Here is a 27,866-nt window from a genome sequence, read left to right as displayed (position 1 = left end):
CATTCTTCGCAATTAAATGCTTATATAGTTGCCTTAGGTTTGCATTTCTTACATAGATTGAACAATTTCTTGAAATTTGGAGTGGTGATTGACATTGCAAATGTATATACACAGATTTACCCATACATTTAGGTTACTTTAACTCAAATTTGTGAAGGTTGTTTCAGGCCCTGAACTTATGAAATTTTAAAGTTGGCCGCAATCACTTCCTTTAGAAGATGAGTGAGCTCGCTTACTCCATGAGGTGGTATTCACATGCTGGTGTCCATGTCTCTTTAGCATGTGTTCTGTAATATTTGCTCCTGCAGATCCCTCATAAAGCCTATAAAAGGTCTTCTATAACTTTTTTTTTTTGAAATGCACGACGTTTCTGCAACTTTTATCTCACTAAATTCTTTTTGTATACATGCTGCATACTTTAGTGATCACACAATATATAAAGGCCATCAAGTTTTTTGTACAGAAGGGCGAAGATATTTGCAGCAGATTTGTGGGGTGCATTCAAGTACTAGGGTTTAGTGGAATTCTGTGACAGGTTCTGTCACAATATTGCAGAATACATTGTTCTGCAGCATCTTTGTATGCTTAACTTCAGTAAACTACAATCCATCACTTGCTAGCATGGTTGAATGAGATGGCGGGATAGCTCTGGCACTGAGGTGATGCCTTTGAGGTAGAATTGCGAGCTTGCTCCATCCATGCTGTAGAAAAGATGAAGGATTTGATCCAGCTGAAAAGCTTGGAAGCAGGTAAATCTGAATGTCTTTTGCAATCACTTTCTTTTCTGGTGCTAGTTTGTGATATGAACTCACCTTTTAAACTGAGACCAGGTGCTGCACTGAAATAGAACCTTATTTGAGCATGGATCGTGCAGGACTTCAGGGTTGGGTGAAGGTGGGGGAGGGGGAGGGGCAGATTTGCTATATTGTTTACCCTGACACTTCCTATAAATTACTAAAAAATCACTATCTTAGTGTATGTTTCGTTGGGGGATCAAAGCTCTAAGTTACCTGTTGACTGATGTGCTAATGTGCTATCTGTTCTAAACTTCTAATTAGAGATGTCATAAACCAGCCTGGAAATGGGTTTTGAGCATGCTTTTGTTGCCTGTAAAGGCTGTAACCTGAAATCTATTTGAGCGCAATGTCATATTGGCTCAAAAGAAATACAAACTGCTGGAATTAGCAACATGGGTTTTTTTGTGAGCCAAGGATTGTGGTTGATGAAGTGATGGATCATTTTTGATGGTCTTTGTACATTAGTCTTTCACGCATCTACATTTCTTTTTTTCTAATGCAAATGATACTGAGTATGCTAACTCTAACTCTTGGTCTCTCTGAAATGAAAAGATTTTGTAAAAGAAAGGTGCTGGATGTTCTTCCTTATTGCAAGAGAACAAAATAATATAACAATTGTCTCTTTTCCATTGGCTTTCATCCTGTCTGTTCTGTTACTTTATCTTTTTGCTCTGAGCAAGAAGCTTTAACAAGTATAGAATTCTTTCCTGGTACTAAAATTACCATCAGAACGATGTGAACTTAGTTTAATTAGTCATTTAGAAGATACTTACGTGCTTCAGGACAGTAGGTGCCAATGATTTCCCAAATCTATATCTCCACTCTCAAGGGTCAAGACTCAAGAGTATCCTTACAAACACTATTACACTAAGCTTCTATACCATGAAATTCCTACTCCTCGTTCCTCTCCTTGTAGTTGACGAGTTTTTATAACAGGAGCTGAGCGAGCTGGATCATTGGCTTATGGTCTTATAGCATTCAGTTACCTTCTCTCATTCACCACAGGACACTTTCCAAATACTACTGAAGCTCTGCTGTTACGTAGCCCTTTTTATTTATTTTAATTTATCAATCATCATGCATACATACGTTGAAGATTTATTTTGCGTCTTCTGATCTTGTCAAATTTAGGATGATTAATGTATTCTTAAAAGCTAGTGCAAGTAAATTTGGTCATGCTTTTTTGGAATTAGCATCAATGTAGCATTTCCATCCTTTTGCTGCACAAAAAGAAATTATTTAGCTTTCTTTCTAAATGTTTATTTTAAACTGATAACATAGAGAGAGTATGAGATTTTTGTAAAAAAAAAGAAGTTGAATGGTGCAAGTTTGCCCATTCATTTCTTTTGAACATCCTATAACTACTGTGAAAAAGGGCCTGCTCAAGAGTAGTTATGTTTTCTGCTTGCATTAGTCATGTTGAAGCAGCTGGGTTTCTTGTAATAGGCAAGTTACCATCATAAGTGCATTTCAAGACATCTGGTTTCCTCACTAACCTTGGGCCGACAGGAATCCTTCTGCTTTTAGGTCGAATGTCCTGCAGCCACAGCATACAGATAAAACTTCTGGAAAAGAGGGATTTTTGGGTGCACTTTATTTAGGACTTTGTTTTCCGTGTTAGACAAGAGTATGGGTCCGATTGTAAAACTTGACTATTTTATGAAAATTTCATTTTATTGAGGTGAAATGAAGGGATGGAGTAAAATAGGCTGTAACAATGTAGTTTAAAGTCGTTTTTAATTCATGAAACTAATACCTGATCAAAGATGGCTGTTGGTATTGCAAGGGTGGCAACAGCATTTGGGGAGTCAACTATGCCAGAGATTCTTCCTTCACAAGGGCAGCAAGATAGCAGGAGATAGACCTGGCAAGCATTCCAACAGTTTCTAAGGGTAAGATAATTTTTCCTAATTAGTTATATGAATTAGCAGCTACATTTTTGCATATGAGAATCAAACCTGTTCCTTTGAGTAACCAAATTTGGAGAGGTAATCAATGGCATTGAGTACTGCACGCTTATAAGCGACACTTGCATCAAGGTAGTGTTGCCTTCCACTCTCATCAACACTAATGCCCTCGAATACCAACCATTCTGAGAACCTTGGTTCAATTGGTCCTATCTCGAAGATGGGGTTTACATGCAGGGGAGTTGGACCCATTGGTGTGAGATACTCCTTCATTCCTCCTCTTATAATGTCACACCTAATAAGTGATAGTAGTTTGTTATTAGCAGCCGTACAATAATACATACATGTACATAATCTCCTAGCTTTTGATTGTAATATCAACTTCTTATATGAAGTCTGTTAAATCATCTTATATTACACCTTTTTAATTGTCTTTTGGCCTCTTAGATAGTATTGTAGTATTTCTTAGCGTCATTTACTGCCCAGGTGTAGAAAATGTACTCTTTTCTGAAACAAAGCTATCATCTGAATTCTGATGTTGTATTTTGCTGGATTTTTCTGCTCTTTTCTCTTTCTTGCCTTTCATGTCAGTCTACAAAATAACATGCCTTTAGTGCCACAGATTAAATTAGTATACCCTCCATCTCTATATAGGCCATGTTTGATTTTGATCATCTTTTTAGAAATCATATTAACATAATATAAATATAATTTACTTACAGGCTTGCAGCTTCACTGTACCCTTTTTTTTTTCCTTTTTTTTTAATTTTTTTTTTTTTTTTGGTTTGGAATGAACTAAACTAAAAGTGTGGCTTGTTATCTTTTAGGAAAAAGGTGGTATAATCGTAATGAGTTTTGTTTGCACAAGCAGGATTCTGCAGGGGATCTGTTTTTTGGTATGCTAGTGATACAACTTTTTTAGGTTGTAATGCTTTGTTATTACATTTAAAGTTTTTTTTTTGTTTGCAGCATAAGTGCAGAAAAGAGGAGTAGAGAAAGTTTACTTGAGTTCAAGAAAGCCGCTCATTTCAATTGCGCCACAGAAAGAGACTTCACCATCCCCTTGAGAGAAGTGCATATCACCTGTGCTAAGATTAGCTCCTTCGACAAACACTGGCAGGTAAATCTTTGAACCTTTGCTAAGATTTTTGATGTCGCAATTTCCTCCATTCTCTCTACCTGGAATTGTTCTTGCTGCCTCTTTTGCAATTCTTTCCCATTCTGGTGTGCCTTTATCTATCTACTCAGGAGTCAGGACCAGTATTCCATCAGAATAATCAAACAGCATTCTCTTAGTATTTGTTTACAATTAAACTCCGTACTTTTCTTACCTTCCCTAATAGGCAGCCTTTGGGTGATGGCAAGTTTGCTAGTGGTCTAGAATGCAGAACTTCACACAGCTTTAGAGACTTCAAACCGTTTTCTTGAACTTCGCTTTCCCTTTCGTTCCATATATCAAGGAGCTCCTTTGAAGGAGCAGTCCCAATTATTCCAGGGTGGGTTAAACCTGGGAAACGTACTCCTGATATATATGCATGTAGAAGCAAACATAGATCTTGTGTCAGAACTCAGAATGGAACAGTAACTTCACAAATCTTTCTGGGTACCTAGTTAACAATTGGAAACTATGTAACTGAAACTTGGGTATCCATGTCTAACTTTGGTCTTCGTTGAAGTAACAAACTCAATTATTGTATGAGCTGTTTTCTGATTTTTGGTTCAAAAGGATATGTCAAGTGTCCATACTCATATTGAAGTGTCAAGATTCCGGCATGGGTATTTGAGGTGAATTGAAGAGTCCGAGTAGCATAGGTTGGAAAAGCATTAAAACCATAAATCATCCATTGCAGTAAACCTTAACTAATAGTTGCGGACTAGTGGATAAAGGTCTCACCTGGTATATGAGTTGAGTACGCGTAAATCCCTTCAAAATACCAAATAGCCTTAGTAGCAGAAGGGAAATGGTCAGTCAAAAATCCACCCCCATTTTCTCTGTCAAAAGTTGCAGTATATCCCCATTCATCCCCAGGCAGAGGACCCAAATTGCATATTTCCACTGAGAGAAGATCACCTGGTTTAGCCGGAATTCCATCTACATCCGAAACTTTAATTGGCCCACTTAAGTAATGAACCTGGTTCAATTTCAAGTCAGTTATAAACACAACTAAACTTCCAAATCATATGATTGTATTCAATCAGAAATGTTGTTGATAATCTGATGTCTGTGCATAAAGTTCGGCATCTTAAACAAATAATAGTATGAAGTTTGATATACTACAAACTAGTATAGCCTAAAGGTATTAAGTTCTTACAGTTGAGAGGTCTATAAATTTTATATCAGAAGCAGAGTCATTATCACTGATAACACCTCCTGTCCAATCTACCATCTCAATTCTGAAGAATTCCCCTGCTTTTACCTCCGCGACTGGAGGTATTTGAGGGTGCCAACGATTATGAAGAGGTAGCTCTTGCTCCCATGGTTTCTTCTTCAAGTCTACTGGTACCACTAATGTTGGTGTACGAGGACCCATTTTTGTGGTTTTAGTTTACTAGCATACCATATGTTTCTGACAACTCAACTTAATAATATTCCAGTGACATTCCATGCATTTGGTTGATATATTGTCTGATTTAGACTATAGAAAATGCCTAATAGTGACAAATTTCTGTAACCTGTTTTCTTTCCTGGTGGTCCTTTTCTCATACAAGTATTAATTTTCTTAATGGACAAATATGAGATGATAACTATCAATCAAGGCCTCAAGGGTACTGAGTTTGACATCTAGGGTCCTGGTTTGCTTCTTTTCATAGATGAATATCTTTTCTTGATACCCGTACACTTTTTTATTTATTTATTTATTTATTTTTTCTGTGTTTTTATATAAAGAACAAATCCTTTTCTTTTCCAGTACTTATATTCTATACATGAAAAACACTGCAATACGAATATACAATTAATATGTATGTATATACATACAACATACATATATGATGTGTGTTGGTACCAGCTCCCCCCCCCCCCCCCCCCCCCCCGGTCTCAAGTCTAACGACCTTAGTGTGCAAATTTGGATTGAGTTGACCAGTAAGAGATCCGATAATACTTTTCGTCTTACCATCCAAAAAATGTATAGAATTGTATATGCATAAGAAATTAAAAGCAAAGAACATAGTGAATTGTGAAGTATAGGTTATATTATAAGACTTCACTTATGATCACCTTCACCTTTCCAGGAAAAAGTGACAGTGTTAAACTGGACAGTCTGAAGTTATCATTAAATATACTACTAGTTTACTACGTAGTAGAAAAGGAGGTGAGAGTGTGAGACAAAGCAGCATACCACAGAAAGGTCAGCATGCTTGATGTCTTCAGCAGAGGAGTCATGTTTGATACCACCTCCAGTGAAGTCTACCATTTCTACCCTGAAAACCTCCCCAACCTTCACTTCTGCAACATCCGGTATATCGGGGTGCCACCGGTTGTGAAGGGGATGTTCCTGTTCCCATGGCTTCTTCTTAAGATCTATAGGAACTACAGTTCTTGCACCATATAATAAAGCCATTGATTCAGTCCACCTGAAAAAGAAATGCTCAGCTAAATGATTTACCTTTCCACTAGACTATTAATTTTTTCCCTGGTAAAGATGTTTTTCCTGTGTCATGTTATTGGTTTATCTGTCTTAGTGCTGATAGGTTGGTTAGTGTTGGCCGGGCATAAAATTGGCCCAAATCATGCACATAACTCGAGTCGTACTCACATAAAAGTAGCCCGGCCACAATTTAGGGTGGATAATTGTTGTCCAAACATGACTAGGTCTAGCAGGATTGTCATTTTCTTATGAGTTGTATAATATTCATTTCGACAAAAAATCTTTGAAGATTTTAACTAAGGCCCTGTTTGGTTTGATGTAAAATGTTTTCATGGAAAATGAATTTTTCATTTTTTCTCATTTTTCTTTGTTTGGTTTGTTAAGGAGTGGAAAACAATTTTTCAAGGGTGGAAAATTCCATCCTTAATGATGGAAAATATTTTCCTTCCAAAAACAAGGGAAGCCACATTTTCCTCTCTCCTTACCTTTTTTTTTTTACTTCCCTCTCATTCATCCTTACATTTTCACTCTTATTTTTTATTTTTCTTGGACTTTTCTTATATGCAACCAAACAAAGGAAAACTAATTTGCAATTGTGTTTTTCCTTGAAAATATGTTTTCTATGAAAACTAATTTTCCAAACGGGGCCTAAATTACAATTCTATACGAGCGGATCAGTAGTAGATATAAAGAGTTAATTGAAAATAACCACTAGTTAATCGTAACACCGCGACTAAAGTCCCTTTTGAGACAATTGGTACGTTGATATTGACGAACGAGTATATTATTTAGACATTGGTGGTTTCTGTTGCTTCTCTTAGTGGATGGACCGTCCTTGTAAATTTGATTGAAACTCATTTGTCTTTCCTTTAATTGGGAACTTTTCTTAGGACAAGATTTAATCGTTCTAGGAATAATGAGTGGAAAATTACGTCATTATTCATTAAGGAATCAATTTTCTTTTTCGGTTTGGGAACTTTCAGTCTTTCAAAGGACAACATTAAATTTTTTGAGGAATATAATTTCTGAAATCATGTCAATTATGTTGTTTATAGTGTTGTTACCTTTTGAGTAATATGGATCATGATTGAATTCGACATAATTTTTGGATTATTTTTAAAATTTAATTTAGGTCAAATAACTATTCATTTCAAATTATAACAAATAAGTCATAGGTTGAGCTCACATTATGTTGTGTACAGTGTACCCACTTCATGTTTCATTTGTGATTAAATCTATTTCCTTGTTTCATTTCAAAAAGCTCACATTTGTATGAATTGGTTTGGTGGAATCGTGTAATTCTCCTTAATCAGGGATATTTTCGTTAATCAATATATATAGATGTATACACCCTAACTACGATTTTTATATAATTTACGGAGACATGTTTATAAAAAGATGTTTATACGAGGCTATGTTAATCTTGATAATGATGCAATACTTTGTCGGATTAGTTATCAAAGTCGGATAATAATAATAATAATAATTATAGTGTGTGACGATTTTATGCAAGAGCTTAGGGACTTGATGATTATACTATAAGTACACTTAGTACATAGGTGCATGAGGTGGCAATTGGTCCAATCGGCCGAGCCCATGGGCTAGGAGCTATATCTAATTAAGTAGTGCTAGTAATAATGTTTGTTAATATGTGGCCATCAATTAATTTTCACCTAAAGTTGTAATACGACGCCAATTATATAGGGATGCTATCATTAGGACTTGGGAATTACATCTTAATCAAACATGACTAGCTGAGTAGATTTCATTGTTTAAGTACATTAGAGGATATGATTTAGACTAGAAACTACTTAATATTTGTTAATGGAGGTATTATTTGAATTTTTTTTTTTTTTTTTTTTAGAGTTATCATTACACATTATTTGGTGCACAATATGAAGATCGAGGATTATCAGGTGTCTACTATTTGAGTTAATTGAACCTTTAATTATTTACATTTCTTTGGAGCCTCCAATGCCCAAGTTAGTTCCCATATGTTTAATTATTTGTACACATTGAAAGTATTTAGAGGAGTGAGTGGTGTATTAGTGTATAGTCAATAAGAACATATCTAAACTCATATTATCAAAAAACTTCATTAAATACATGTTTTGTGAATACTACTTTAACCTTTGCTTTTCATACTTTAGGGCATTATGGTCTTTTTCATAATGTTACTCATAGTAATCTATGATCTATCCATTAAATAAGAGTATTATCATTTAATCTTAATTTAAAGTGCTAACGTTATGGAACTCTTTATACTTGTATTGATATGATTGAAGTGATTTAGAATTAATATTATAGCTAAACTAGAAAATGTTTGTCTCTTTTAGCTATACGACAAAATTACGGTCCCAGCAGCTTGCTTTATTGAGTTTGTGATATTTCATTTAATTTATCATCAAGATAACGATGTTGCTGACTTTTGCTTCCAAGTATTCTTCTTATAATATGTAAGGATTTATATAGATTTAACTTGGGTCACTTCAATTCAACTATTCAAGTGCAAAATACTTCCCTAACTCATCAAATTTTGGAAAATGTTTTCCTTCGTGCACCATCTTTTGTTCCCCCTAATTTAGAAATCCATTTAACTCCATGCCAAGGAAACTCATGAGAAATTTCGAAATTTCTCTTTTACCGATACATGTTTTATGTGTCGATTCGATTCAATTAAATTCATTCTTTCCGTTATTTTTTAAATAATAAAAAAAAAACAATTTAATACGAGTAATAATTAATCTTTGATTGACTTCGTTGCATGCCTTCATCAAGATACCAAAAAATAACCGTGTTTACACTGTGTTTCATTCAAAACTAAGGCAATAAGACGTATATCATTAATATAACCAAACTACTTGAGTAATATTTTATTTTCCTCTAAAAGCAAACAATTAACACTACAAACAACTCCACAGTTAAGTGTCCTATAACAACCAAGAAGGCCAATAATCAACAGTACTCTGTAATACGTAACGTACCATATAAGACCAACATAATAGGAACATTATATTAGGTCCTCCATTCAATCATAAGTATGATGTAATCCAAATCATTTATCAATATTAATACTTTAATAGGGGAATGAAGAAAGCTACAATAAATGGTGTAGGAGAGGACAATAGTAGTCATTATGAGTTATTAGAATGTGTGGAAAATTCATCTCCTTATTTATGATGCAACTCTTATTGACATGTCATAGAGAGACACGTTAAGATATTAACCCTTTGTTTTTAAAGCTATATGTCTTTGTGTACGATACTACTACTACTACTTTGTGTAAAAGGTGTAGATTATTGTATTCACTTTTTTTGAGAGAAGATTATTGTATTCACTTTATTTTCAAAAATAACAACAAAAAAAAAATGTTGATAAGGTCAAATTACAAGTATGTAGTAAATGTTCAAAAAAGGTCTACTTCGTAATACAAACAACTTTTGATGAATGAAAATAAAGTGAATAAAACGTACTCTTACTTTCTGTTTAAGATAATACGGAATAATAATAATACCCCAAAATATTTTACCTTAAAAAATAAAAATATAAGAAGACTAGGTAGATAGTAGCAGGAAGCCTACTCTTTCAAAAAAAAAAAAAAAAAAAAGGGTAGATAGTAGATAGCAGGAAAAGGCATGAAAAGATTGTAAAAGGAGGGTGAGGCGGATAAGGATGACACATAAGCAAAGACAAAGACATTAGTTAAGTAATAATGGCAGTAATAACTAATAAGTAGTCCGTAATAAGCTTAGTTGTTAGTTTTGTAGTTACAGTAGTTGTTGTAGACTTGTAGTTGTGGTTGCATTCCCTGACTTCTGGGTGGTCTCTACAGCCAACACTAAAAGCTTGTCCTTTTTCTATTCATTTTCACGCCCCCCTTTCTTTTGGGACTCCTCTTATTGGTCACTCACTACGGCTTCCTTTTTTCTTTTGTCTTTTTTTTACGTCATCTTTTTTGTAAACCTTGTTCTCCCTTTCCTTACTGTATAAGAGTAATACCTACTACGGAGTACTGTAATCTAATTGTCCATGTTAATCACCAAAGAGTTTGAGTTTGAGTTTGAGTTTGAGTTTGAGCTTGAGTTGATTTCATTGACCAAGCTAAGTCGACTTTGAGTAGATTCCAATGCTTGCTACAAAATTATGACCTAAGTAAACGGATTAACCATATAGTTAATTACTCGACGTACGAGTATATATTTTCCGTAATCCGTACAACTTTAGTGCGTATTAGTAACTTGGATGCTTCTAATTTCAAGTGGTTTGATCATGATTAAATTGATGAATACTATCAGTGGGGTTAGTTTATGATGTTAGTTGGATTAGCCTATGTTGTTAGTGGATAATTGTTAGGACTAGCTTTTGTTTTAACTTTTAAAGTTATTGGTTACTTGTCAATTTTAATTAGTAACTAATCAAGTCCCGTCTAATTTCTAGTTAACTTGCTAGAGTTGCAACTGGGATCTGTTAGGGTGATACTAGCATTTCTATTGTAGTATTGACTATTGACTTTTGTACATTTTCATCTTTTTACAAGTTTTGTTTAAAATTCCTTGATGTTTCTGGATATTTGTTTAGTTAATTTCATTCCTTTAATTTTAAAAAATAAAGTCTTGTCTTCCTTAAGTCATTTGGATATTAAGTTGTAGTAGACAATAGTAGTCTTTGTTTTAGTTTTTAGTTGTTTCGCGTAAAATTACAAAAACTACTAGTCTTCAAAAAAATAGTAGTCTTTGTAATTTTACGCGAAACAACTAAAACTAAAACAATGTTTTCTAATTAACTATTTGGCCATATTTTGGGGCTTAGACAAAGGGTAGATCTAGAACCTTATAAATTTACAATCCATGTTCGATATTATTTTGCTTACACGTGAAATCACTCCAACTAAAGTTCAAAATCTAATTGATAAAACTGATACATAGAACCCAATAGTTTATCAACCTTGACAAAAGAAATACGAAACACTTGGTATTTGTATAAATAATACAAGACGCGGCAAACCCGAAACAATATCATAGGCGGTGGTGGCCAAAAACTCCAACATCCTACAAAATTGTCTACCTCACTTATAATAATATTACAACTAGTTCTTCTCTAATGTCATCAATACAAGGCTTCCGATCCTCATATCATTATCTCCTCAATTAAACCTTGGCTTATTAATTTATAGTTTTAATACTATAGTTTATTTTATGTATTTATAAGTTGAGAGTCCACACAATTACACATCATCATACAAATGCAATATCAGTTTTTCTTGTTAATAAATAAATCAATTTAATTAAAAAATTATAACAGTAGTAAAAGAGTTTGGTGGCCTGGGTAAGAGCATGGGCATGGCTAATGACCTCACTACCCATGTGGAAGTGACTTGGATAATAATATTTTTATTATTATTATTTTCTAAAAGAATAATTCGTGGGCCTTACCTCTTTTGCTGATTGAATTGCTCCTTCAAGAATATATCATTGATCAAACCAAATTGCATGTCTCACATCCAAAGAGATTGGATGATTTTTATTTTTTTATAAAACGGCATGGAATAACATAATTTGTTGATTTTGAAATGAATATAATCTACTCCGTAGTATACTAGTGGTGGATTGCTCCCTTCCCCTCCTATTTTGTGCCTATACTATTCCAAAACATTTGCTTGCTTGATTTATTTTGTTACTATAATCCATCTTTCATATGTGAATTAATATTCACATCATCACATGTACATTTATTTAAAGAGGGCTTAAAGAATTCAGGGAATTTAAGCTGATAAATCTTGTGATATTATTCTCGTTAAAAAAAATTTTGTTATTTTATTGTGACGTAAAATAAACACTACTTTGTATTGTGTATTGATAGCAATAAGCTAATATTACTATTGTGGAAATTAGAAAGTTCATATCTTTCATGATGTGTCATGCACATGAGAAAAGTTGATGAATCGGTGTGGTGTGGGCGTGTGGGGTTAACTACTTGTAATTATGTCCATAACAACTTCAAGATACCAACAGTAAAATGTAGACTTCAATATGTAAACTAGAAGTTCTATGATAACAAAGAGAATATATTTATTAAGCACAAACTATAATTATTCAAGAATCATGTTCAAATTATAATTAATCCGGGGTATTATTTGAAATGTGATGTTGATGTAAACCTTAGTAACATCAACAAATATAGAGTATCTACATCAAGCGAAAAATGCAATCATACAATGAAAATGTTAAAATTAAATTATATTATATCAAAATTGTAATTTGTTTGAATAGATTCCTTGATACTAATAAAATTGTAAAGAAAGTACAAAGATTGGATAGTCAAATGTGAATAGTTGAACTCGAACACTGTTTTTGTTAAAAAAAAATGGAAGATCTAGATAGATCATGAAAGTGGCATTTATTTAGGAATGTCAAAGTATAGGAAGACGTGAATAGTTAGCAATGAATAAAACCTTCCAACAAGAAATATAAGAATATTTTATTTAAAAAAAAAAAAAAAGAAAAAAAAAGAGAGCAAGTTGATTGGGGTTCATTCTCCTTGGGTGGAGGAAGTGGGAAGGAATCCAACGGTGGACTCTCTTTCCCCATTTGCGGAGAAACGCGGCCGTTTGCCCCTCTCTCCCCCCAAGTCTTTTGGAATCTGACCCCTTTTCTTTTTTCTTTTTTTATTTATCCTTTTATACTTATTAAATTAATAAATTAAATTAAAAATAAATAAAACACAAATTGCCCCCTTCTTTCTTGTTGTTAAAAACTCACAAACCACATTACCACCCCACCACCAAACTAACTCAACCCTTGGGTTAACTTAACCTAACCCAAGTACCCAACCCATCTCTCAACTTTGTTTCTCTTCTCTTAAATCTATAAATCTCCCTTCTTCTGCTCCCTTCACACCCTATTATTCTCCCCTTTCTCTTTCTTTTTCTCCAAGTTTTTAAAACAGCCTTCTTTCTTCTTCTTTCTAGTTAATGCACCTCACTTCTTAATTAATTGATTATTTTCCTAAGACAACCAAACAAAAATGAGTTGCAATGGTTGCCGAGTTCTTCGAAAAGGATGCAGCGAATCTTGCATCTTAAGACCTTGTCTTCAATGGATTGACACCCCTGAATCTCAAGGTCACGCCACTGTCTTTGTCGCTAAATTCTTCGGCCGTGCCGGTCTCATGTCCTTCATCTCCAACGTCCCCGACTCTCAACGCCCTGGTAAGAACCCGTTTATATAAGCATTAAATATATTTCCTAAAAATATTTCCGCATCCATATTATTTCTGGACCAATGTTTATTGATTTTTTTTTAAAAAATTAATTTCAGCTCTATTCCAGTCACTATTATACGAAGCATGCGGCCGAACCGTGAACCCAGTAAGTGGCGCCGTAGGGTTACTATGGACAGGAAACTGGCACGTGTGTCAAGCCGCCGTTGAAACCGTCCTACGTGGCGGAACACTCCGACCAATCTCCGAATTCCTTGTCGGAGCTCCACCATCTCCGGTCCCGACAATTGTTGACGCCGATGACAATTCCGAGGTTGTTTGTCCTTCCAATTCTAACACCAACACGTGGCGGAAGCAGATTGGTGGATTAAACATGATGCACCAAGATGTTAACAACAACATTAAGAAATCACGGTCATCTCCACCACCTCCAAGGTTCACCAACAGTAAAAGGCGGAAAGAAGAAGATGATTATCACGTGAAACATCTCGATCTAAGCCTTACACCGCCGACTTTTCTCCACGCGCCGCCGCAACAACGGCCGGGAACGCCGTCGTTGAACTCCGAAGAATCGGCAACTACTGTCAGTTTCGAGAGTGATAATTACTACCAACCTAAACTCTTGAACTTATTCGTCGGTTAAACAAAACGAAGCGTTTTGGTGGAGTAAATCCAACTTATTTTAACTTAGATCTATTTACAATTTACCCTCTTTAATTAATTTAGTGGTGAGGAAATTTTGTGTTTGATTAAAAATAATCAAGTGGAGTGGGATAAGAAGGTTATTTTCGGAAATTAGATTTTTCCGGGAAGATTTTTGTAAATGACCGGCGGCAAAGATTTCTCACCCTAAAATGCGGGGAAAGGAAGATGAATGCTGGGCGGCGTCTATTTTCTTCCTTTTTTTTTAATTATTTTTTTCTTTTTTTTTTTTTTTTTTTTAATTTTGGGGTAATTCGGGGTTTCTCATTGGATCTGTCACTTTTTTTGATCTGTGACTATGACTACGTGTAAGTTTACGTATGAGTAAAAATAAGAATTGTATTTTTGGCTCAATTATTTTATTTACTTCTTGTTGGTGTAGTAATTTTTAATCTTTAATTAATGTTTCTAATTCTGAAAGGTGAGGTTGGTTGTTAATTTGGTAGTCCATCACAAAATAGCTATGAGCCTATAATATTGCTTCCTTTGAAATGGGATTTATTTTCAATTACCACAGGTTGAAATGTTAACTTTATGATCTATGATCTATTCATTTAAACTGTGTATATTTTAAATGAAACGAATTATTTGTATTTATCAAAGTTGTACCTAACACTTTTTTTTAATATAATATATTCAGATTCTTCATCTTTACTCTACTCTGTTACTTGAAAATCTTTTAATTTGTCCGTCAAAAATAATCCTTAAAAAGTTATAACATTATCCTCTTGTAATAATGGTTTATTAGTTAACCATGGCAAGATCTCTTTAGGTGACTTAGTTTAGATATGAATGACCATTCAAGTACAAAAAATAGTGTAATTATAATAGTGAGTTTTGCTCTTTAGCTTCCAACCAATCCTTGATCTTTGATCTTGTTGATAAGTTCATTGCATTGACTTGCTCATCTCTAAAGTACGAAGGGTGCCATCCCTAGTTAGTGGGAAACATTTAACTAAACCTTTTTGGATTTCATTACATCAACAAATACTGTTATTTATTGAAATTTGAAAATATATACTCCAATAATGATAGAATTCACCAGCTCCTCAATTTAAGAATTTGACTAGAACATCAGTGTGTAGTGATAGAATTACTCTTGAGAGAAACGTATTAAGAGAATGTGATTTCATAGTGTTAGAATCAAAATCAAATATTGGAACAAAAAAGTCAATTATCAAAAATATCATTCATGTTAATGTTATTGGACCAAAAAGTTCCACGTCGATTTTGTAATGTTCCTTCACCTCCATTTACCTAGAGACTCCACACAAAATTATTATGGAGTACAATATTAATTTCATTCAAGTAATAAAACTAAATTGTGATGTATCATATTACTATGTACATAATTGTATTCGAGTGTGTTTAAATCAACCAAATCGATATAATGGAATATAGCCAAATAGGCTAGTTTGGACGGGTACGGGAAGTACAAAGCTAGGGAGAGAGCAAATTAAGAGCCAAGTAGTTAGTAGTAGTAGTACGAAGAAGAAAGCGCGTGGAAAGAAATGAAAATCTTGGAAGATAAAATATTCGAAGATCACATTCTCAGCGTTGCAGGATTGTTGCGTATCGATCCACTACCTTTTAATATTATCCAAAAGGACGACTATCCACAGATTATAGCTGCATTTAGTACACCCATTTTAAGAAAAACTCCTTTTTTTTCTTTTTTATTAAAATTCTAAGCTCCAAACTATTGGCTTTACCTCACGTTCAATTATGAGCTTCTCGCCTTTCGGCGGACAGCCTAACTTGGGTGACCTAAGAGAGAGAAACTTGCAACTTGTTTTATTTTCTAGAGAGAGAAAGTTTTGTATGTATCATAAGACGGCTTTTCAAGGGTTGAAAGAGTCGTATTAATAAGGGGAGGGGTAATAGTGTAATTTTGGTGGTAAGCGACCCTACCAATTCTTTATAAACTTTAAAGCATCAAAGTGTATTTGGTATGGTACAGTTACTTGATGACCAACTCTTTATCCAAGTCTCCCACTTGCATCCAATTGTACGGTCCATGTCAGCGTTGATTTTGGCTGTCTCCATGATAACCATATACTAACCCTTCCCTCAACTGCTTATTTTGCTATCATCTTTTTTACCCCACCCACAAATCTACAATTATACAACTAGAGATTGGTCGAGGCTAGTTAGGTACGATATGAAAATAGTCTCATTTGGTACGAGCTTATTATAAGTTGGGTATGGAACATCGATAGGCTATGGTTTCCGCATGAACCTGTCATGAGCACAATAGGTTGGCTCACTTTGCTTGTTCTTATTTTTACACAAGTCTAGTACAAATACAATTATTTCTTGAATCTTTAAGCACAACCTACTTAAGCATAACACATGTTGACATATCATGTGAGCCCAGTGGCGTATCCAGAAATTCCGAACTGTGGGTTCGGAATCTTAAAAAACAAACGATGCTCATATATTAATTAAATATTCAATATATAAGTTCAAATTTTTTATTACAAATGGATGGATTAAACAGTTACAAAATAATAAATAAATAAAATAAAAAACTCTACAAAAGCATTCTTCGAGTTTTATACTTTGAAAGCGTGCTAAAACATTACTACTTCTATAAATGATAAATCTATAATTATATTGCAAAAAATGAATATTACACGAAAAACAAAAATCCCAAGTCCCCAATAAACACAAATTTGACAATGAAATTTTTTTCTAATTATCAATTAAAAGACCAAGTAAAAATTTTAAATTCTAAGTTTCTAAATTCAATTTGTACGTCAACAATATATCAAAACTAATTAAACAAATCAATAATTAATCTAATTATCACTAATTTACAAACAAATAAAGATTTAATAATTAAGAGGAGTAGAGGAATAAGGAGACTGTTGAAACTAATACGTACTAGAGGATAAAAACAATAATAATATTAGATAAGTATGAAGCAAGTAAAATAAAGAACTCATAATATTTCTTCATGCTTAATTCACTAAATACAAGAGCCACATATGTAGGCTAACAAACAACAAATAATAAGCTAAAAAACTGAAAGTATTATGCCATGATTAAACCCACTAAATAAACTCATTAACTTCTAAATTCATTTGACTCTCTAACTTAACAAAATGACCAACATACTACTCCTAAAATTATTGAACCAACTATGGACTAACTCATAAAGAACAACGGAAGAAATCGAAAGGAAAAAAAAATTAATTTCACTATCATACAATGTTTTCATAAACCAACTATGGCTGGTCTCGAACCCATGATCAGGATAAGCCTCACTACTCTATTAGTTACTCCCTTACCAATGTGCCAAAGTTACATATTTGTTTATTTACTTCACAAAAATTTGTTTTAACCTTATTTTTTTTCTTTTTTTTTTTTAAAAAAAAAATCAAAACTTATAATTTTTTTTCAAAAAATCTAGGGTTCAATGAACCCCCTTGAATCCCCCTAGATCCGCCCATGTGTGAGCCTACACAATCCAGTTTGTGCCCATTTAAGTCTTTAACACTATCAGAGCTATAACTTAGTATATCAGGGTTGCAATTTGTAACCCAAGGACATTCATTATTAGATGGATTGTAAGTTGATTGTATGCAAAGGTAAAAACGATTACTATACCTTATAATTCATGATATGTATAAGCATGTACTCTTTAACTCTTATTAAGAGTTCAACAAAAGATTTTTACGGTCAAAATTGACTATCGGGAAAATAGAAAAAAGATATTAATAAATAACATGAAACTTAGGAGTGATGCTAAGAACTAATATGGGTTAGTTAGGTACTTAAAGCCACCTATATATTCAATTAAAAAACACTTAAAAGGGCTAAAAAGTTATAATGGTACAAGTAGTCTACTTTGGGTTCCTTTCCTCCATCTTGGGGATTGGTGGGCCAGCATAACACGTCAGATCTATTTGTCAAATTGTTATTGAAGTGTCCAAATAGATATTATTAGTCCAATAACAAATGAATGCCTAATTAATTAAATAAAAAAAAAAGCACATAAATAAGTTATCTTTTGCGCTATTTTCCCCTGCGATAATGCAGCGTCTCGCCGCATTTGCAGTGGGGCCCAAACCAGAATTTAATTTCGTCAGCGCATTATCTTCCACCTTCTTCTCCTTTTGCTGCCTTCTTTTTGCTGCATATATATCACCATATCTCTCCCTATTCCACCTTTTTTATGCTTAAATTATTGTTTAAATATAATTGCATCTACCAAATTATGAAGTCATGCAAAAATAAAATAAAATTATGTAAAAGTAGATTATAAATCTAGAAGTTTTTTTTAAAAAAACAAAAGTAACCTAAAGCATGTACAAATTTTGTTATGCTATATTGATCAATATGTATTTTTAAAATACAGTATTGAGTAACTAGATATTTATAAGAATTATTTAATCTAATTAGTCATAAATTAGATTCATTGATGTTCAAATATGTGTATTAGAAGTTATAGAAATGCAAATAGAAAAAAAAAATATATACTCCTATAAAAAACAAATTGAATACCCCTTCAACCCTACGTGTATTGTTTATAATGTTGGTTTAGTGGTATAAATTTTATAGGAGTCTCAACTTCTCAAGACCTTACGAGTTATAAGCTATACATACATTGTATGGGTCTCGTCATTTATTATAAGACGATAACCACACATATGATATACGTAGTACTTCATAATGTTAGTATGTGTCACACACACAACTATATAAGAGGTTGTTCCTAGTTTTCTGTTGCCACGCCACCGGCCTACTAAATGCATGTTACTTGTGATCCAAAATTGTAGAAATTGTTTTCAGCTCTCCTGTTATGTTTATGAGACTATGATTCCTATGTCCCATGTATTCCTTGGGTAATAAATTGGGGACCATAAAAAACTTGTCATTTGGTGTAGCTTAGAGATATTCTTAGAGCTTACATCAATTTCAGTTAGATCTTTGTAATTTTGGACCACAAATTACAAGTTGCTTTTTAAAGCCAATTCCTTGCATTTGGGGGATGTTGTCTGTCAGCATCTTTTGGCGGGGTACATTAATCTAGCCTGTTATTTTGATTTCTTTGTCTAATTTCACAATCAATATATTTACCAAAATAATGGTCTGAATTATTATTGAATATATATGTAACTCCAAAGGACAAAGTAGCTGGAATAATGAACATCCATATAACTCTAACAGTGACAAATTGACAATACTACGTTGAACATATATACGCTCGGCCCTCGATTGTCCACTGATTGAGAAAACAAATATCATGCATTGAGCCCACTGCACTAGTGCCTTCTCTCTTCTACTTAAATTACATCGATTTCAACAAATTAAATCAGCACCATAGGATACGTTTTATTCGACTTATTTTGAACGATATAACATGAATATATATATGAAGTACGTACTTGTATGTAATAAGACCATGGATAAATTGCAATTATTTAATAATCAATTTTATCATACAAATATTGGTGAATTAAAGTTATGTTTACTTCATCTTGTTTCTACTCATTTTTTTTATATAAAAATAGGTTTCGACGAATATTAATATATGTTCATAAATTCAATAAGATAAGTCTTAAAAATATAAGTTATAATTAAAGGGACATAAAAAAGAGCTACCTAAAGATAAAAAGAAACTACATTTTGACCCAATAATATAATCAACCCAATATATGTAGTATTTGACAAATGTCTCATGATTCAATTCATGATTATCACATATATTTGTAATAATATTGATACAGGACTCATAATAATCATAACCAACCAATGACCATTCAAGTTTATATCTTTTAAACAATTATTTTTATAACAAACGAATCTGGTTTATAAATTCATAAATCATAATGGACGTCGTTATTGCATTTGTAGTTTTTGCACTTGTTAAAAAATCAACTTGTGTACGTTCAATTGAAACTATTTAAGTACGAAGTACGTACTTTGTACCAATTAATGGATTATTAATGTGTATTATTAAATTAATAATGAATACAGTTTTGCTTTGGTTAATCAAATAAAATCAACTAATCATGTGGCCGGTATGTTTAAACAACCAAATTAATTACAGATTACGTAATACTTGGTACTAATTAATATTATAAAATCTATGTCTGAATCCAGCCCCTTGTTCAATTATTCTTAACTTAAGATGAAGGAAACCAATGGGCTTAATTATTAAGGTTAAGGAGACAGGAGGCTTAGGTTAACTGGTTAAGGAGGCAGAAGGCTCAATGTTTAGTGCAAAGGTTGCCAAAAAAACTTTATTAAAATAAAAGCCAATAATAATAAAAATTAAAATTGATAAAGAAATTAAAAATAAGAATCTTCTAATTAGTGAGAGGACTATGAATGAGCCAATTGCATAAGAACAACAACTTATTTAATGAGGGGCCCAAAAGGATGACCAAGTTATATTCTTATTAACAAAACAACTTATATAAGTAGTACTAGTGGCTCTACTATATTATTGGAGGTTTCATGAACAATGGCCCATTTTTTGCTTTCTTTTATTTTTTTAATTTTTCTTAAATGATTAATAATTGTAGAAAATCAGAATTATATAATGAGAATGTGACGCGGATTTCACCACCGTTCTCTATCATTGAATTTAGACACCTACGACAAAATTTCCCAACTCCTGGGCTCAGATCTTGTCCTTCCATTAACCTTTTTTTTTTTTTTTTTTTTTTTTTTTTTTTTTGGGCACCAAATAAAAATGTGTAAATAATGATAACGGTTAAATACGGGTCTGGGCCGCACCCGTCACGGGAGAGTGCAAGTCCACCACTTTTACAAGACCAAGGAGGTTCCACCTCAAAACCATATGACAATGAGAGGAATAGCCCCTTAGCCTTATATAGTGGTGGTAACTCTTGAATTCTTTCAATGTGGGATTTCATTACCACTACACTCCCCTTTTAGTGTTTAGTGTAGGACAAGAGAATGCTCACATGTGGGTTGTTCATGGGCTCAACAATAACCTTTCTTTCATGTCACAGCCAATTACAAAATAGTAAAATACGGACTACTTAATTAGACCAATTATTTATAATATTTTTGTAAGTTTGTAACAATATACTTTGTTTTCTATAATAATATATATTGATGAGGTCTTGATCTGATGGTTATAATTAAGAACCTGTGTATAATTATATCATGGATTCAAATCCCTACCCCTTGTTAAAGTAAAGGTATCAACATATGAGTTATGAAGTAGTAGAATTATAGAAGATAGGTAAGTCAGTTAGAATGTGACAATATGATTTAAAGTGGAATATTAAAACTAGACAAAAGGTGTCCCAAGACACTAAATGAATGGAGGAGAAATGAATGTATGTATGGTAAACTAGTACTGCCTACTAGACATTGTGGAGGTAAAGACTAAACAGAATTATTGTATGTATCATATCTCCTTTTATTTTCTCTTTTTTCACGAAGTTTGCCCCATGCTACAAAAACATAAGAGAACCATAATATTCTCACATAAACTATTTTATTTCCATCAAATTTTCTCGCATTAACTTTATCTAATTATAAAATTACGTTTTTTTACAAAGACAATTATAATGAAACGAAGGACCTAAAGAGAGTGCTCGTAAATCATAAGTTCATAACACGTAAGTGGAGTGTAGTACTCCGTACTAGAGAGTTAGAGAGTGGTGGTAAATGTGTAGTACCACGACCAAGTTTTTAGGAGTACTTCGTATAATGCAACTTGAAAAATGGCAATTAGAAATTGACACGCAAGTAGAAAGTTTTGATTAAGATTATGATTTAGGGATGAAGCAATAAATAAAAGACCTTTTGAGGAAAAGCAAAGAGAGGTTATACTGTCATTCTGTCAACTGTGGTGGTGGATGACGCAACTCAATGTTACTCCTCCCCACCGCCGGGCCCCACCATGTGCTTCTCTTTAGATTCCTCCGATGTTCCTTCCTCTATTCTTTGTTTTGCTTTCTTCAACATTTATGATCATCAACTAAAATACTAATTAATTATTAGTAAACAAACTTATACTATTATGTAACATAAAAAATATACATCTATATCGACTTAGTAATGAATGAGAAAGCCGGAAAGGTAAATTATAGGGTAATGATACATGTAGTTTTTAGGGTTATATATATAATCATTAAATATACTTCCTAAATGAAATTAAGTTGGAAATTCATGATAAAATCACGCACAGATCGGTGTAATTAATGTTAATTTATCATCAATATATATTTCCCTTTTTAGTTTCTTATACATATCCCTAAGGACATTACCCTACATATATTATGATAAAATCATGCGCAGATTGGTGTAATAATTTTTTTTAATGATATACTTATACTAAAGAGTTTGTTCATTAGAAAAACCTTCATTTAATATTCCTATTTTATTTTTACAATATAATTCTCAATGCATACACTTGAATGAAGTACTTCGTATTCATCATCTTATAACATGAAATTTAATGTTTTGAAAAATCAAACCAAACTTCTTGGATAGCTGTATCTTTTTGTACACTATAATAAATAAAAAAACATGGCCAAATTTTCTTAGGTGTGACCATACAATGAATATATAATATAAAGATAAATCAAAAAGAGAAGAAAGAAGATAATGACAAGCAAATTGATGGTCGTCCAAAGAAATTAAACACTAAGCTAAGCAATTACGGCGTACTCCCAACAATTGTTCAAGACTTTCAACTGATTAGTACATTAGTACGATATCCTTCATTGCTTTTGAGATAAGAAAAGTGGAGACTTATCCAAATTTCATTTGATCTCATATATTTTATAATCTTGTTAATCAAAGGATTGCTTACTTTTTCTTGTTGCTGAATGGGTATTCAGGACTATGTACTATATTAAGACCTAGAATTTTTGGTGCCCTTTGATGTGTTTTAAAGCTCTGTCTTTCTTCCATTTGTTTAATACCATAACTAACATGTAAATAAGAAAATATACTCCATGCTTTCATTGCTAAATTACTTCCTTCATTTCTTTTAATCGTTTCATTTTGCCTTTTCAGTTTGTTTTCAATACATCTATTTGAAAATTTGTTCACATACATGTCTGAATTGACGTGATTTTTTTTTTAAATGAGGTAAAACAAAAAGGGTTAATAGAAGGCCAAGTAACTAATTAAAATTTTACTCGTAGTTTATAAAAATGGATGTAACATAGTACGAATTAACGATCATCTTATATATTTGTAACATTAGTAATCTAAAATTAAAGTTTTGGAGGAGTGAAAATATGCCAAAACACATCTTACGTAGTATTATTTTTAATATGTTATTTGGGTGATATCTTTGTCTACTTCAAAATTCATCAATAATGTTTAATTATGAAAAAAACCTTAAAAAATGAATTGTATCTAGCCATTAGCAGTTAGCTATCGTAGCTTTTGATGTGAATCGAGTCCCCTTCCTTATAACTATTTTTATTGCTTTATTTAGGTACTCTCTTGGTTTTACCTTACTCTTAAAGTAGGGGTTTTACAAGTGAGTTTTTAATAATGTTTTTATTATTTTCTTAGTAGTAGTTATGGGGCCTTGGGCTTCCAAAGTTGTGTTAATTAATTAGTGGGCTCTCTTGGTTCATTAATTAATTATTAGGGCTTTTTATTTAGTTTTCTTGCAGGGCAAGTAGGATAGATTTATTTTTCCTATATATACTAGTTGTATGTCAATTATTTTAACAGGATGTTTTATGAATTATAATTTGAGATTATTGAGCTTTTGCTTGAAGAGAACTTTGTTAAGGTTCAAACTAGTTGTTAACTAGGGTTTTGGGATCGTTACTCCTAAAATCAAACTTAGAAGTCGTTGCCTTCTAAGACTATCTTTCAAATTTCCACCATTAAAATCACTCAAATCCTTCCATCAAATATAAACCGTCAAAATACACATCAAATTGGTACTAGTTTGGTACACATCAGCTTTTGTCATCAAATTGGTTACTCAATTGTAGTATCAAATAAAATTTCAAGATACTCCTATTGTTTAGTGTAAAGCGGACAAAACTATGCGTGCCTAACTTGCTCGCCTACTGTTTTCCACGTCTGAAGGATTTATCAGGAGTTTAATCTTTTGACAAAATTTCCACTCAAATTTCGCGTACTATGTATGTAATACATATTATAAAATTTAAGGCATGAAATACAATTCATTTTTTATGAATGAAATGAAATTTTTTGTATTTAATAAATTGAACTATGTACTCAATGATAATCCGTATTCATCTAATGTAAGGAGTATGAAGTATTATTTTTTTCGAGCAAAAACTATAAAAAAACAAAGTCGTGAATGAAGACATCTAAAGCACTTATACACTTAAAAAAAAAAAAAAAAATCAATTCTTCCTTTAAGGTTTGGATACCTTAAATTTCAATTGAGACATCACTAAAAGAACAAATTTATTAAAAGTTGTTATTGAATTGGCAAATGCTGAACATGATGTACCTCAAATAATTGACTACGAGTAGAGTGTATCGTAACATACGTACTATTTGTATAGAGCTATCAAATTATTTGTCCGGTCCCTTAATACGTGGATGACTAATGAATGATTTAACGTTAATTACTAAAAATTGTCAATTAGTCACCTCCCTAAAGTATCAAGTTTAGTGGTCTTTAATTTGATGGGATGTGAGAGGTGATTTAACGAGGGAAAAGAACGAACCATACATTAAAGCCTAGAATGATTATTAGTGAAAGTGAAAATGATTTTACTTTTTAATTTACTTGGCCACTTAACAAATAATAAAAAAATAAATTTTAAATTTTAATTCATACGGGTTTATAGAAAACAGAATGTTGTAATAGTTTCTTAAATGTTTTAAGTAAATGTTTATATCTTACTTTTATACCCGATATCAGTGTTATTTATAATGTTAGGTACAAGTGTGAGTATGTTTGTTAATGCTAAAAGATGAAGTAAAGGTCGTTGATTATATACCAAGTGAGCTACTTCTTTTACAAATTGATTTTAAGAATTTTTTCGGTGTGCCTTGTCTTAGGTCACCTCCATTCCTAACATCTGTATAGGTCTTGCTCAAGATTGATGACTACATAGTACATCAGTAGTACGTCCTCAACTCCTCATACATGCATTGTAATAAAAAGGGAAAGATTTACGAAGCATCAATTAATGTTACTAATATTGAAGAAGTTGGATCAACAAAAATTAATCTTAAGGAGAAATGAAATCAACAAGGAAATTTATCTCGTATTCATCCTACGATCCTCAGTTAACTATTGTATCATATCCCCTTGGCAAGCATCTTAATAAATATATTGTACATTGATGGTCACACAATTTAATTAAAAAAACCTCAACTGTAATATCCTTACTCTTCTTTCTTACCAATGATTTATTTATATTGTTAAAGCTTAACCCCTCAAATGTGTAATCGAATTCAAATTGTCAACCAAAAAAAGTGTTGTAGCTTTAGCTAGATTTTGAAAATGAAAATGGCTGACTCACAAACAACAAACAAGTAACATAATGATCATTCTCAAATCAAGCAACACTAAGAATGAACGATATATAGAATAAGAACATACTAGACTAATTGGTCAAAATGAAGTGGAGTAAGAGATCAAATTTTAAATGTCATTTTCTAATTTAAATTTCCCAATTATAATTTCATGGTCACTGTCCAAAAGAATCAGTATCTTTGGATTAAGTTGCTACAATAACACTATGTTAACTTTCACCACTTATACATACAAATAAATAAATACCCTTTAGTATTTCTGGAGAAACATCTGACCTTTCATGCAATTTATGGTCGTTTATAACAACACTTCACAATTATATTTTGTCCCTCTTTTATTATTTATGATTTATTTGGGACACTTATTCATAAAATTTTGGGGTTAAAACACATACTAGAACCTTCCAAGATTCTTTGTTTTACCAATTTAATGCAGTTATGCTATAGTTAGGACCTACAAATATGCTTGCCTTTGCTTATGCTTATAAATTTTCTTTAATTAATGACTTTGTTTATTAGTAAGAGCATCAAGCTACAAGGAAAATAGAATTTACTTTTTAAGTTCATTTATATTTTACAAAAGATAGATTAAGGTAAGAGATTAGATTCCTCGCTTAAGTATAGACTTCCTTAATTTGATGCTAAACGTGTGATCAACACTAGTTTTAATTTATTCATCTTGTTTTCCGCTTCTGAGATTTTAAATGAGTTATTATTTGACCTTTGAACATACTCTAAAACCAAATACAAATAAAGGACGTTGCGTAATGAGAGATGCAATGTGAGTCGTGTTAATTAATAAAGTAACAAATTAATAGTAGCCCCAAACTAATGTATGCACTTGTCTTGAACTTAAACGAACCTATGAGTGAATCAAAGAGGTACAAAGCAAGAAGAAGAATAAGATGCGTACTAGTTGAGCTCCTGAGACAGAGGAAAGAATGGCATAAAGCAAGGAAACGTGATAGGAGGCTACTTTCACGTGTAACGCCGCAAGACAAGACCAACGTAACAAAGATAGGATTAAAACGTACTTGATAAGAGAATATGCTTTGATTTGAGCGATGTATAAACCCATAACCCATGCATTTTCATCATTGAAAACTATAAATATAATGAAGATAGATATTGCATAATTATTATTTCCTAAAAAAAAAAAAGCAGAGGATAATTATTATGCATATATCTAAATTTATTAATATACTTTGTAATTTATAACTACTTGCTTATGATTGCACCCATAAAATGTGCCCATACTCTTTGTACTCAAATTCAATTTGGCTTCTACATCCTCCCTTAATAACAAATTAATTTCATTGTCAATACTACTCTATCTTTAATGATTATTGTATTATTAGTACTAGTAGAAACTACCCCATAACAAGTACGGAGTGTTACTTTAATGTTGGAGGATTATATGATAGATGGAGTACGGATATTAAAAAAATGACAACAACTAAGATAAACAAGTTTAATAAGTCAAATAGAAACTACTTATATTTAGAAAGGGAGGAAATTTATATACTAGTACATAGTATATAAAAAAAGAAAAGAATTTTTCACCGAGGGAAAGAAATTACATGGTACTAAATTTTTAAGGTGACTTACATCTCATAAAGATGAAAAAAAAATAAAATTCAAATAGGCCATCAAATTTAAGTGTAAAAAAAAAGGAAAAAGAAAAAAAGTTTACTGTTGCAAAATTGGGCCAATGGACAGCTAGTTAGAAATCCCCTGCATTGTGGGCTTATCAGTATAGTAACCGAACCGTCCGAACTGAATTCTACGTCAATATATATTTTTTTTTCTAAAAAGATAAAAATAAAAATAAAAATTGGGCTTGGTTTGTAACTAACATGAAATTAGCCCATAAGCCATGTCGTGTCTTAAATTCTGGACCATATGATGTGGGCCTGTTAACTAAAAGAGGAAACATTTGGTGAATGATTTACGAGACCCGATTTCTGGGCCGGTCAAAAGGGCTGCCGTCCGACCGATTTCAAAGGGGAAAAAAAAAACAATTATACTTCGTATAACACTTTGAAAGGTATTATACGAAGTATATTACTAAGGTATTATACGAAGTATATTCTGGAGGAATACGCGACAAGTAAATTGAGACAAATGTAGTAGGATAATACTCCATAAATTGAGACAAATATGTCTTTGAT

General features: G+C 32.4%; 2 protein-coding genes, 1 long non-coding RNA gene and 1 pseudogene across 4 annotated transcripts; 2 read left to right on the top strand and 2 right to left on the bottom strand.

Moving 5' to 3' along the window:
* The first annotated feature begins 357 nt into the window (after nucleotides 1-357).
* Nucleotides 358-1,824, top strand: LOC110682596 (annotated as a pseudogene).
* Nucleotides 1,585-6,486, bottom strand: LOC110682416 (formamidase-like). Of its 2 annotated transcripts, none has more exons than XM_021858747.1 (7): nucleotides 6,043-6,486; nucleotides 4,599-4,836; nucleotides 4,036-4,226; nucleotides 3,709-3,944; nucleotides 2,756-2,999; nucleotides 2,554-2,661; nucleotides 1,585-2,334 (listed from the first exon to the last, which is right to left on the bottom strand). In XM_021858747.1, exons 1-7 carry the CDS (start codon nucleotides 6,262-6,264, stop codon nucleotides 2,212-2,214), a joined length of 1,362 nt encoding a protein of 453 aa, XP_021714439.1. In that variant the 5' UTR covers nucleotides 6,265-6,486; the 3' UTR covers nucleotides 1,585-2,211. The 2 variants fall into 2 exon arrangements, with proteins under 2 accessions (XP_021714439.1, XP_021714440.1); XM_021858748.1 differs by lacking the exon at nucleotides 6,043-6,486 and adding an exon at nucleotides 5,017-5,401.
* Nucleotides 6,487-13,161: 6,675 nt separating this feature from the next.
* On the top strand, nucleotides 13,162-14,577 carry LOC110682415 (LOB domain-containing protein 38-like). Its single transcript, XM_021858746.1, has 2 exons — nucleotides 13,162-13,498; nucleotides 13,608-14,577. The coding sequence occupies exons 1-2, from the start codon at nucleotides 13,315-13,317 to the stop codon at nucleotides 14,150-14,152; spliced, it is 729 nt and encodes a 242-aa protein (XP_021714438.1). The 5' UTR covers nucleotides 13,162-13,314; the 3' UTR covers nucleotides 14,153-14,577.
* A 6,290-nt stretch (nucleotides 14,578-20,867) lies between these two features.
* Nucleotides 20,868-27,476, bottom strand: LOC110682414. Its single transcript, XR_002503412.1, has 2 exons — nucleotides 26,609-27,476; nucleotides 20,868-22,180 (listed from the first exon to the last, which is right to left on the bottom strand). It is a non-coding gene; the product is annotated as an uncharacterized LOC110682414 (long non-coding RNA).
* Nucleotides 27,477-27,866: the final 390 nt, after the last annotated feature.

Source organism: Chenopodium quinoa, unplaced genomic scaffold (genome assembly GCF_001683475.1).
Source record: "Chenopodium quinoa cultivar QQ74 unplaced genomic scaffold, ASM168347v1, whole genome shotgun sequence".
Lineage (NCBI taxonomy): Eukaryota > Viridiplantae > Streptophyta > Magnoliopsida > Caryophyllales > Amaranthaceae > Chenopodium > Chenopodium quinoa.
Note: the sequence above shows the minus strand (reverse complement) of the source record. Positions and strands in the feature narration are given on the sequence as shown.